The sequence below is a fragment of the Empidonax traillii genome, unplaced genomic scaffold (genome assembly GCF_003031625.1).
Source record: "Empidonax traillii isolate 1590-97213 ecotype Southwest subspecies unplaced genomic scaffold, ASM303162v1 scaffold187:size1931383, whole genome shotgun sequence".
NCBI classification, from domain to species: Eukaryota; Metazoa; Chordata; class Aves; order Passeriformes; family Tyrannidae; genus Empidonax; species Empidonax traillii.
Window position 1 is genome coordinate 245,787 of NW_020955380.1, and position 13,215 is coordinate 259,001.

General features: G+C 41.0%; 1 protein-coding gene across 2 annotated transcripts in view; it reads left to right on the plus strand.

The window, feature by feature from the left end:
- PRKCD (protein kinase C delta) overlaps positions 1-13,215 on the plus strand; it is a 58,345-nt gene that overhangs the window by 19,660 nt on the left and 25,470 nt on the right. For both annotated transcript variants that reach the window (XM_027886488.1, XM_027886490.1), the window contains exon 2: positions 12,484-12,618. In XM_027886488.1, the coding sequence (XP_027742289.1) occupies positions 12,504-12,618 (115 nt within the window). In that variant the 5' untranslated portion in view covers positions 12,484-12,503. The remainder of the gene's footprint in view (positions 1-12,483; positions 12,619-13,215) is intronic.

Here is a 13,215-nt window from a genome sequence, read left to right on the forward strand (position 1 = left end):
GCTGTGCACTTACTCAGCACTCCTGGTCCTTGGTCTGTGAGTAAGTGAGGAAGTTGGGAGTTTCCATGAGAATGACTCATATCAAGGAGGAATCCTAAGAGCCTTCTCCCCTGTCTGCTCCTGGAAGCAAATTAATTACCCTGCATGTGTAATGCATCTTCCCAAAATTACAGGAAGACAGATTCCCCTTGCTGTGGGGGACAGGATGAAAAGTTCTGGGTTCAGTAATGCATTGCCTCAGAAGTGGGTAGAATTGCTCTTGGGAACCTGTAATTGGCCATCCTGACACCTTGTTTGAAGTACAGTATTGACTCTTCCTCTTGATTGTTTTTGAAAGAAATAGTAAAACCTTTAAGACTTCAGAGTATAATCCTTAGATATGATGATGTCTTGCTACTATTAGACAAGCCTGTCTCTAACCATTTGGTCATCTTCACTTTCTAGTAGGTAGGTGGTGACGATAAAAGGGAACAGAGGCATAGTAGAGGTCAGCAGTAAATGTGTCACAAGCCTGAACCTTGTTCTTTTGACTCTCTCATTCCAAAATCATAAATGCAATGCTGTGTTCCACTGGACTCCTCACAAGTGCCTGGCATCACCATTTCTTTGTGTAGCTCGTGTAACTGCACTGGAAGATGCTGGAAAAATTTTAACTGTCTTTTCAAGTCACTCCTGAAAATTGTTAAGAGAATGCCACCAATTTCTGTTTGGGGAACAGAAATTAATGTTTCCATTGTATAGCACACTGAAAGTTTATTCTGAATTAAGCAAGACGGCAAAATATTTACCGACAAGAAAAACCAAACTGAGCAGTGTTTTCTCTTCTGTAGGCAGAGTTTATTGTACTTGCTTGTCCTAAATTTCAACATGGTGTTGGAAGTTTCAAACAGTGACTGTGGAAACAGCTCTACCCCAGTACTGTTTGAGTCTCCTAAACTGCTTTTGTATTATGCAATAATGCAGATTAATGCTTAAAACGCTTCTACTTTCATTTTGTGTTCAGAGATTTAAAGTGAAATGCAAGGACATCTCAGATCTGCTTTCAAGGTGGCTGAAGAATATTTCTTGGGCAGTGTCTACACTATGCATAATTGCTCCAGAACAGTACTAAATACTTGAAGTATTTTTTACTTGCCATATCTGAATCTTTCAGAGGCAGCAACATGGGAAAAATTTAACAAAGTCCAGAATAACTAGGGATTTAAACTCTTCTCCCTCAAGCCCTCAGATCTTTGGATGTATCATATGTATTTGCACATCTCACCAGATACAGTTTCTCAGTGCACATCTTAGATGAACAAAGGGCACTGGTAGCTGCAAGAGAATCATGAGGTTCTTTTCTCCTTTGACATCTCGGGTGAATTTTAAGTGATGACTTTTATAATTCTGACATTTTCTGTCAGATAGAAGTTTCACAGCTTTATTTTCAGAAGCAGATTTGGTTCTAGAGCAGTTAAGAAAACACTAGTGCTCTACTTGGAAAGCTGCATGTTGGACAAGGAGATATATTACAGGAGCATAAAATTTATATTTACCAAACTGCTTTTTAATTAAGGCTCTTCACAATACAAGCACATGCTTTTTCAGTATAACTGTACTTCAGGTCTGAGTAAATTTTTTTTTCTTTTTAATAGTCCCACAGAGGCAGAATGGGGTCGTCTATTAAAGGCTGGAAATGCAGCTCTTTCCCACAGAGTTGAAATTCATTGGACCAAAGTTGATTTAACTTCTGTTTACTCAGTACTGGAGACTCTCAAATTATCCAAGATGTGGACTAACTTTTCCTAAGAAGTGGGTTATGGGCATCTATTTACCTCTTCCTATTTGTGTGAATTGCCTCTCAGTGTTGGTCACAGAATATGTCTGTGGGTTCAGCAGTAATTGCTAACATGGAAAAAGCTGTATTAGAACAGGATTTATGTACATAAACTGCTGTAGTGGAAGCAAATATCCAGACCAGCGGGGGAAAAGCCAGCATCCTGTGGCCTGGGGAGTGCTGAGTTCTGTAAACCATGAGGAAGAAAGGAATTTTTCAGGCTAACTTGTGCTGGGGATGTGGCTTGTTGTAAATACCAGGAGAGCTTTTTGCCAGCACTCACTCCTTGCTCATTTGAGCTGTGTGGATGTGTGAGACAGAGGACGTGGCACTGCTGGAAGTGAAAGGTATTTCAGGTACACAAAATGCCAGGGTAATTATAATTAAGCAAGCTGTGATTAAGCAAGCTGCATAGTAAACAGCATGAAAGAGCCTCTTGGCATTCAAAGAGGGAAAGAATCAAAGAGTGTGGATAGCACTGATACACAGAGGAAGATCTGGAGGCAGGACTGGGCAGACCATTAAGGGTAGATCTACTCAAACAAGTTACACCATGTGGAAAGAGAATTTCCCACTCAGTTGCCTGGGGACATGCAGTCTTTCCATGCTGCGAGTTAAGAAAGGGATCTTCTGTAATTGGAAGTGGGAACCTTTGCATTTGGAACTACAGGGAGCATTTTCCTGTGGGCTTCGCTCCTGTACTTGCAGTCTGTTCCCTGCCTGTCCCCTTTAAAACTAGGATTGCACTGGAGAGATTGGGAAGAGCTTTGTGCCCGAGGTGTGTGCTCTTGCCTTGGGAGAACTGGAGTTTACAGCTGTTTGGTTTTCCTCCTGAGTTTCTCTGTGCCAGTAGCAGCCATACACCATCCCTTTAAACTGAATGATCTAAGAGCAATGACTTCTCCTAATGATGTGCTTCCCAACCAGGACAGGATACTCAAAGTACTATTCAGTGCTAGCAGCTTGTGATTATGAAAAATTGATGTAAAAAAAAAAAAGCACTTTGATGGCAGAAGAAATATGTGCAGCAAAAAAAAGTCAGAAATAATTGGAAGATGCAGGGAAAATGACCAAGATTTTAACTCATTTATCCATTTAGTGATGGAGAAAGTGAGAGGCCATAATGAGCCAGGAAAGCTTGTCTGTAGGAAAGTCATTGAATACTCTGTTGCTTCTGTGGGTTAACTGGAACACCAGAGTACAGCTGTAATCAAAGAGTTTGTCTTCAGGTACTGTTTGGGTAATCTAAATCTGGCAAGTTCGTTGCATATGTTTTCCTGAAAGTATTTTTTAGGACAAGTAATGAAGTTTTGTCTTGTTTAGCAGCGTTTTCATTAGTGCAGTGACCCAATAAAGTGACAAAAGAGATGCTGACTCATAGTGTTGCAAAGTGAAGTTTTTGGGTATTGGTTTATATTACCCTCTGTGGGGGGTGTTTTGCATATGAAAACCAAATGTCTCATTTTTAAATGATTCTCCAGTTTCTTATGGTTTTGACTTTGAAATTACACCAGGAGCAAATGCTGTTTTAATTAAAAGTGAATTTTGGTTGTGTTTCCTTTTTTCCAGTTTCTCCTTATCAGTCCTTGTGGCCATTCATTATTTAGCATCATCCTGTACATCCTTCAGTGGATCTCAGTTGTGCTTATTTTCTCTCTTCATTTCAAAAGTGAGAGATGCTTTCACAGGTAGTGATGCATGTAACTATGTATGAATTCACTGTTTATCTTCAGTTAATGAACCATAGAAAAAGTCTTGATGAAGTTGACTTATATTGGTTATTTACATTTCTCTTGTGGGTTTTGGCCTGCATGTTTCTGATAATAAAAAAAAAAAAAAGCAAACAAAAGGATAAAAGGATGATTTCTACCTACCCTGAGAAGCCTTTAAGTATCAAAAAATAGCCAGGAAAAGGAGCATCGTGCTCAGGAAGTCAGATTTGGCCTATGTTAAAATCATAGAATGGTTTGGGTTGGAAAGGACCTTAAATGTCCTCTAGCTCCAACGCCCTTGCCATGGACAGAGATGTCTTTCAGGTTGTTCCAAGTGCTGTCCAACCTGGCCTTGGACACTTGCAGGGATTGGGACATCCACAGCTTCTCCGGGCAACCTGTGCCAGGGCCTCTCCACCCTCACAGGGAAGAGTTTCTTCTGTGTATCCAACCTGAATTTCCCCTCTTTCAGTGTGAACCCACTGCTCCCTGTCCTATCACTTGCAGTCCCTTCTGCAGCTTCCCTGTAGGGCCCCTTCGTATCCTGGAAGGTGCTGTGAGGTCTCCACACAACCTTCTCTTCTCCAGGCTGAACAGCCCCAGCTCTCTCAGCCCGAGGTGTCTGACTGAAGTGACTGAGCACATTTGTGCTCCCCAGGGAAAAACAGCATCGCAAAACCCCAAACCAAACAACCCCAGGAATGCCAGATGGAGTCAGGAGGGTGGACTGGATCTACTCCTACAACTTGATACAGAGTTAATGAGCAAAAATTTTGGTCCACAGCTCGTGTCCTTTTAGTTGGAAAGGCTTGGATGGACGGAACTGTGTTCCCTCTGATGGGGTTATCTGAGCAGCAGATTTCCAGCGTGTATGAATGATGATATAGTTCTCTCAGCTAATGAATATTCTAGTTTTCCAGATACTTGGAGGATTAGGTCATGGTGCTGGCAATAGTATAAATTTCTGGCTTAGAGGCTTGTGCTCTTTGAGAGGCACTTAGACTGCATGATCTGCTGATGTTTACAAAAGTGCAAAGTAAAATTATTTTCTTACTGGAATGTTTTAGAAGGCTTCTTTTTTTATATATTTCTGTTGAATGTCCAGTTTATCTATTTTCATTTTTTTTGCCTCTTCATGGTTTATATAGAGACATTAACCCAGTACATTTTAAATAAGACACATTACAAATCTCTCTTTTTTTCTTAAACTGTGATTGCCATACTGTCTTTATGGCATTTGGCTTTTTCAGCGTGAGGGGAATTCAGTGGAAAATATAAAATAAAAAAGACAAAAAACCAACACAAGAACCAGCACAAAAACCCTCCTGGGTTTTGAAGGAAAAGGCAGTGTTTTCTGTTAGGTTTGCTAATATGTTGTTGGCATTTTCTATTATTCTTTCTGGGAAATATATTCTCAGTTTCTGGGAAGCTTGTAATTGAGAAGAAAATTGTGGAATTCTAGAAGTGTTTGTGTTGGAAGGGACCTTAAAGATCATCGAGTTCCAAGCCCACTGCCATGGGCAGGGACACCTTCCACTAGCCCAGGTTTCTCAGAGCTCTGTCCAACCTGGCTTTGGACACTTCCAGGGATGGGGCAGCCACAGCTTCTCTGGGCAACCTGTGCCAGGGCCTCCCCACCCTCACAGGGAAAAATTTTCTCCTAATCTCCAACCTAACCCTGCCCTTTGTCATTGGGAAGCCAATCCCCTTTGTCCTGTCACTCCAGACCCTTGTCCAAGTCCCTCTCCAGCTCTCTTGGAGCCTCTTTAGGTACTGAAAGGCTGGAAAACGTTATAATGAATCCTAGATAAAAAGGTGGAGGATGAGCTTGCTGTGTAACTCCTCTGTTAAGGGATATTACTGGAATACGCCTGAATGTGGATCCCTGTCCTTTTGATTACAGTGGTACCTAAGGAGCTACTGTACAATTGCATTTTCTTTGGCTCTTTTCCTTTGATTTGGTACTTCTGGAAGCTGTGAGTAGCTCAGCTTACCTAGTGTAATGATTATCAGAGCAAAAGCCTTTGCAGGATGGCTTGCTTCCTTTGGAGATTTTGTATTCACGTGATAAACTTGAGGTACAGTTTTGCAATTTAGTCATGCTGACTAAATACTGGCAAATTTCCTGGCCATTGTTGAGGAAGTGGGAGCTGAGAGCTGGTCAGGGGCTCAGACTCAGCAAGACTTCCAGTGCTCTCCTTAGGAACACAGAGTATGGCTTGGCTATGAGGTGTATTGTTCTAGTGGAATAGAGATGTAACTTCATCCCTTTCACCTAATAGGTTTTTTCATCCTCACTCAGAAGGGATTGTGTTATTTAATTGCAGAAAAAAACCACCTCAACCTCTACTTAACCCCCCATGTCAAAGGAAAAAAAAGAAAAAAAGAAAGCAACCTACTTATGCTTAAATCATGCATGGATAGAGAAAACCATGGTTTGCCTCCTATCTAAGTATTTTGGACATTCTCCCACTTTATAGTGTAATTTGATATTAATTAATTCTTCATTCACCTAGAGGTCCATAAGGATCTGGCCAGCCAGCCTTGTTGTATTAATCCTTCATGTTGTTGCAGCTGCTATTTAAAAAATGATATCACTTGTGCTACCAGAAATAATGAACAAAGTCTTTGGGTTCCAGACAGTGTTTGCTCTCTTGGATGTTTTTAATGTTGGATATTTGGGTTTGAAGTTTATGAAGAGGATTCATTTGTACTTTTGTTTCAAGCTTGATTTTGGCAATGGTGACAAACAGCAGCTCACAATATTATCATTATTATCATGCTTAGTCCTGTGTGTTCACAGAGGAAGGAGAACTCGGGACTTTAAAAAAAATAAATACTTAAATGGTTATTTCTTATGCTCTTCTAAAGAAAAAACATCTGACAGTACTTCCCCCTTCTCCCCACCAAGCAGTGGTTGTGGAATATTGGAAAAGCCAACTGTGTTGCTCCAAATGTTCTTTTTCCCCTTCCGAAAGAAAAAATAAAAGGATGTTCAGTGTAAAATGTTTTTTTTATCTTGCAGCAAATGCTGTGTGACAGCCTGTCCTGCTGCCTATTTCAGTCTTGAATTTCCTCAACTTACTGATCTTTTAGTGTAAAACTCAGATTTCTCTCCCTCGATGCACCTGAAACCACTTTAAGAACAGTCAACTGTTGTTGCTGAGCTGGTTGTATGTTATCATGTGGTCAAATAAAAAACCCCACAGAATCAAGGTCTGCTTTAGCTCTCTCCTGCCTGCAATCTGCTTTCCCCTCGAACTTCCCAGGAGTTTGCACTGCCAGGATTGAGAGAATTGGCCTGTCCAAATAAAGGCTTCTGGAGCTCATATTTTGGAAATGTTTCTCGTTGTAATGATAAGGGAAAGTATCAGTAATTTCTTTCGGCCTTGAGAGTGTTGGGGCAATACCAGAAATTCAGACAGCAGCCACAAAATTGGGCAGTTTGGGGACTGCTGAATATGCAAAAAAAGTGTGGAAACTCGGAGTTATCTGTGCTGCTGGCCAAGTGGGATGAAACCAAGGAACTTCTCTTGCTGCATGGCTTATCTAGATGGATTCTTCTCCAGACTGTTGCAACACAGTGACAGATTCTATTATGTAATTGTTTCTGCTTCTGGCCTTGGCCTAACCCAACAAAAGCAGAAGTGTCTGAAAGAAAATACTTGGGGGAGGAAGGGAAGGAAATGGTAACTACATTTTTTCCAAGTTAGGCTTAGGACTCGTATTATTAAAAAGAAAAAAAAAAGATGAAGTAAAGAATTTAGTGTAAAGAATTGTCATTTTGAAATTATGAACCAAAAAGAAATCATTTGCAGTAAGTTTAACAGCAAGTAAGTTGAATTTTGGTGTTAAAATTTTTAGAGTTTTCACTGTTTTAAAAATGTTACTGCAGAAACTGGAGTTGATTGGGCTGTTTTAAAGCTGCTCATTTCATCCTTCGCTTCCTGAAGATAACTGCACTTTTAAAAAATATTACCTAATGGATGTATTTTACTTTCATAAGTGCATAGTCCTACAATTCTAATTTTAAGGTTTATTTTAATTTTGTTTGTAAAATCTTCTCCATAAGGTAGTTTATTAAAACTGTTGCTGAGAAGCTTCATTACCATCCTGGAATTCCATAGACAGATTAATCCAGTTAATAACTGGAGTAAATTAAACCATTCACAGGAGATTGTTGCACTTTAATGGCTAAACCTAAACAAAAGCATGAGTGATGCTGCTGCAGGGACAAAAAAGGAGAACTCTCCTTTTCCTGCAGGGACCTCGGTGCACCAGGTGAGTTAAGCCCTGTTTTGTAGAGAGCACTTTTCCAATCCTTTTGTGGAATTTAAACTTTCAAAGCAGCACCTACAGATAATGTTTCTTTGCCATCTCTGGCAGCTGTGAGTGTTCAGCATCATGATGTGCAGAGATCTGAGGTTGGATATATGTTTTTCAGGGTTTACTTGGGTAGCAGTAGTGCCTGGGGAAGTCCAGCTGGTGAAGAATGCTGCCATGGATCTTTTTGACACAGTTGATAACAACAAATGTAATTAGCTTGTTTTAAACTGATGCCATTTTTTGATTGACTTCTACCTACAGAGCATCAAATAGAGACCAGGGATTTTAACACAGCCTGCTAAAAGTCTCTGTAGATTAATCATAGGTGTGCAGTGTAGACAGTGTAGACGCATTGTTACTCTGGTTCAGTGAATTTTCCTGCAGGACAAGTATTGTTTTACTCCCTTGGATCATCAGCTGAAAGAATATATGTGAAGGGAGTGTGGGTTGTCACACCTGGGAACAATAAAAACACCGTGTGTATGGGTGAAGGTTGATAATCCCTCTTCCAACATCACTGTTTGCAGCCTTTTTTGTGTTATTGCCATGAAAGTAGCATCATCACCTTTGTAGGCTGTAGAGAAAGAGAAAGGATGACTTTTTGGGAGTGCTGTGGGGGCAAAATTTGAGCAGTAAATTGTTGCTGTCTTTCTTGAACACCTTGTCCATTGTCAGAACGGAGGACGGGAAACCCTTGTGGGAAAAAAAGGATACCTGCAAGTTGGAAATAATCTATCCTTTTGCATCTTAAAAAAATTACTGCTGCATCTTTTCAGGGAAGAACATCAACTGGTCAGCCAAATGAGGTGCTGCCTACCCGTGCTTGTGTTTCCCAAAGCAGTTGTGTGGCCTTGGAAGCGGCCTCAGAGGGAGCTAAGCAGGGAGCAGGCATTGCGTGCCAGCCAGAGCAGTTCTGTGAGACAGCATGGAAAAGCCGTGGGGTGTGTGCAGCTTTACATCTGTTTGCAAAACATTTTACGGACTCCTGCAAAGGAATCAGAGGCACAAATCAGCAGGGGAGCTTTCTCAGTTGTGTTTCTCTTGGATATATGGTCCGTATCAGTGATGGAACAGTCCATGCTCTGCTTGTGCCCATTAGTTTTTTCGTCTCTTCAGTGCCCTGTTGCCAACCAGTATCAGCGTTTCCTGCAGATGATCCACTGTTTTTCCTCCAGATGATCCACTGCTTTGATGTTACATCCTGCTTTGTGTAACAGTTACAACCGTGTCTTTGTTTCTGGGTCGTGTTAGAGCTGGTTTGCCCTCTCTGTTTATAACAAGGCAGAATTACAGCAACAAAGGAACCCTGGCAAGTGCCGCCTTGGGTTGCAGAGCGAGTCCCTGATTGCTGCTGGGCACTACTGAAGGGAGAGAAACTACAGAATTTACCCTTTGTCCCTTCAGTCTGTGTGGAGAAGAATTTTAATCTAATGCGAATCTTGCGCTAACAAATCTTGATAAAATTCTCCTTGGAATATTTAAGATTTTAATTTGCTTTGAAGATGTCTTTAGAACTGTGTGTTATATCCGTGTGAAAACTGAGCATTTGTTCATCCAGCAGATGTTGACATTTGATGATGTGAAGATGTTTCCATTTCCCCCCCCTCACTCTGTAGCTGATAGTAACACTGTTGATTTCCTTTCCATATTAAATAGTAGAAAGCTCTCAATTTTAGAGCTGCGTGGAAAGCACCGTGGATTTGATAGAATCTATCCCAGAATGTAGAACACTGGTTAGAGTTTGCAATAGAGCAGATCAGGGATCCTTGATAAAATGAACATTGTGCTAGACAGCATCCCATTGTGTGCTCTGAAACAGTGTGGCCACCACCACGTACCTCATATAGAGTAATGTTACTGGAAGATTTTTCCCTTAGTTTTTTTTTCAGATAGCATGTGGCTTTGAAACTGTTTGAGATACCAAACCTGTCATTTGGAATAGCAGTGCTCTTGGAGCTCAGGTCTCAGTTTTTCCACCATTTGGTTTGGATAAAATCTGGCCCTTTAGGGAAAACAGTTTGGCTTTAATACTTCATAGCTGCAATGCAGATTGTATGAGTAGATTGTAAAATCTGCCTTGATTCATAGCTGGTGTTTTATAGCAGTTTCAGTTTCTGACAGTTCTTAAAACAAGAGTCAGTGCTTGTGCAGTCACATCTGTGACAGTCATGGAGACGAGAGAGGGACTGTTGTCTGAAGTGCAACAAGCAAAGCTTATGTATTTGCTTTCAATGTTTTAGCTTTTCAAATGTGAGAACACTTTTGGATGCATGTATTCAGCAGGGATTTTGAGAAGCTTGGTTGAATTAAAATGAATCTGTTTTGCCGAGTTTCACTGCCAAAAACAGGTTTAGTGGGGTATGTTTTTGTTTACAGCAGTGCAGCTGATACTTGTCAGCTATCTCACTGTGCATCTTAGTGTAGACAAGGGCTGGAAAATATATCTGAGGAGCAAATTCAAACCCTCCTTTCTCGCTTAACCTCCCTGTGTCACAGTAGAGTCTATAACATATAGTGAGAATTTGCATGCAGACATTTAAGATCTCAACCTCTGTGAAAAAAGCGTAATGTATAAGAGTAGAGAAACTTGGCATGAACAGGTAGCTGTTGAGTTTGTTATGGTTTTGGGTTTTTTTTTTAAGCTGTTGTTAAATGTAAAAGCAGACAGTTATCTTCTAGTTTTTCACTGTGACCTTGGACTTTGAACATCATCAGAAACTCTGGCATATTGGTGTTTTCTCCTAACTGCTCAATTGCTTGTGTGTTGCATTTCTGAGAGAGAAATGAGCATTTGAGATGCACTGAAGCTGAGTACAGTGAATACAACAAATACTCATATTCAAAACTATGAAGCAGAGTTGAAAACGTGGCCTTCACGTGTATTTGGCCATTGAAAATAAGAAAGGTTGTGGGATTACTCAAAATGCATATGCATTGTACCTGTTCCTATTGTATCTCAATCTGGAGTTAAAGAACTAAATTGTAAAGCCTTGTATTCTGTTTCAGGACTAACGTTGGTTTGAGTCAGAGGGGCTGAGTGAACTCAGTGCAATTGTTAGTTTAGCTTTGTCAGTGTTTTCCTATTTTTTGTTCGTATAGTCCCAGACTTACTGGAAACTGTGACTTCTAACTGGGCTGTCCCTTCCAACCAGAATTATCCTGCAATCCTGTGATCCTGTCAAATAAACTTTCCAGTGGGAGCTACACGCTGACCTACCCAGCCTGTTGCTACCTATGGCCCGATCGGATCTCAGAGCTGCTTCCCAGAGGTGAACAAGGATGAAATCTGGCTTCTTGTACACCCATGTTGAGTAGTAATGACATGTGATTTGGTGCTGGCTGTTCACTTGGGGGTAGTTCTGAACACATTGAGCATGAGGCCCCTTGAGCAGCTGGAATATGTTCCTCATTACGGCTCTTGATGAGCGTTGCTCTTATGTTGCGCTTGTGAAAGTGAGCTATCAGATGGTGTTTGTTAATTTTTACAAAAGCTGTCTATTTTTCTTTCTTTGTGAGGTCATCTCAATCTCCAGTCTCATCAAATAGTGCCCCAAGCTGCAATAACCAGCAGATGAATGTGGGAGGGTTGGTGCTTTATTGTGAGTCTGGGTGACCGTCTGCCTGAATGTGAATTACGGTCCTGGCTTTCAGTTCTTCAGGGGGATGAGCAGTGGTGCCAAGTAATCCTAAACCTGTTTTCTAACTTTGTCTTACTCTTACAGAAAAGAAAGAGGAGAAGCAGTCAGTTAATAAAAACTAGCTCAATAAATGTTGGTCATAAAAGTTTTCCATTTATTATAAATGGTCTCCGCATGGGGAGAGTGTATGATGTGCAAATGCTGGTTTGCCACAAAGAGTCTTCATTTCAGTGCTTTATCTAAATAACTGTATGGGCCTTAAGAGATAGAAGAGGAATGTTAATTGTTTCTCAGGTCGATGTCTGTACATTAAAAAAATGCTGGCATGGGCAGGATTGCTTGAAGTGCTCTTCCTAGAGCTGCCTCATGGAGCTGGTTAACAATCTACGGTCAAAAGGCCAGCTCAGCCCAGTTTCAAGTCTATATTTTTTTCGCCATCTCTTCCTGTTACCTTGTTAACTCTTTTCTCCTAATCCCTCCTTCTTGCTATCAAATGACTATTTTCTCTTACCTTTTGAATAAGGAATTTTTGTTTCACAAAACAATATTAATGTACAAGCTATAGGGCTAACTCTGTTGCTGAAGATGCTGTGAGTTGTAAACTGAAATTGCTGTAAGTTCGGAAGCTCTTAAGAATGAGGGAAGACTGTAGTGAAATACCTGTTTGCTGACTGAGAAATTACAGGTGTTTTGAATTTTGGTGATTCCTGACACATTAAAACAGGTGACACAGTGATGCTGGTGCTTTTTCTGTCTCTCCCTCTTCTGTTTGCCTGGTATGTGCAGGTAAGGAGGCTCACAGTTGGATCACCAGCCCTGGATGTTTCCAAGGATGAGTACACTGCCACCTGAAAGCAATGCTTGAATAGGAGCCATGTGATTGTAGCCTCAGTAGAAGCTCTGGTGGCTGCTGGGAAATGTGTGTCACTCTCTTACAAGTCTCAGACCAGGTCTCTTATTGTATGATTTTTATTTCCTTCTTTCCACTTAGGTTGTGCATCGCTGTGAGCAATGGCCCCCTTTTTACGGATATCTTTCAACTCCTTTGAGCTGGGGCCTGTGCAGAATGAAGGAGAACAGATACAGCCTTTCTGTGCTATCAAGATGAAGGAAGCGTTGACTACAGGTGAGGTACAATGGGGGATGCTTTCCTGAATATGTGTTTTTGAGAAATACTCCTTAGTCTGTGAATGGTAGTGAGTCCTGCTGTTCTTGTCGTGCCAAGCACTTCAACATGAGCTTTTCTTTCAGAGTGGGAGAAATAACAATGGTTTTTGTCTCCATCCCCACCTTGAAACAAGGCTTCTTTATTAATGCTTTCTTGTCCTGTGGCCAGAGAGCTCAGCACTTGGTAGGGTGATGTCTAAGATTTCTGATTTCTTACTTCAACACCACCACACAACTATTCACAAAACATGTGGGGAAGCAGGTGAAAAGTCACCTTGGCATGGTTAGGGTGAATTGTGAATTTTGCATGACTAATATTTGCAAATGTTTAATAAAGCAATGTCCTCTCCAGCTCTGCAAGTGCCAGACATAACTGAGGCATTCTGGCAGAATTGTTTGCTTGAAGTGACTTGCACCCAAGGTTTCTATAGCACCTCCCTATTTACTCAGCCTTCAAAGACCTCATCTTTACAGACACTGGTCCAAAGGCTGATAATATTTTGTGACATTTGGCTGGAATACACGACTGTAGCCAAACAGGATATGAGGGGATTGC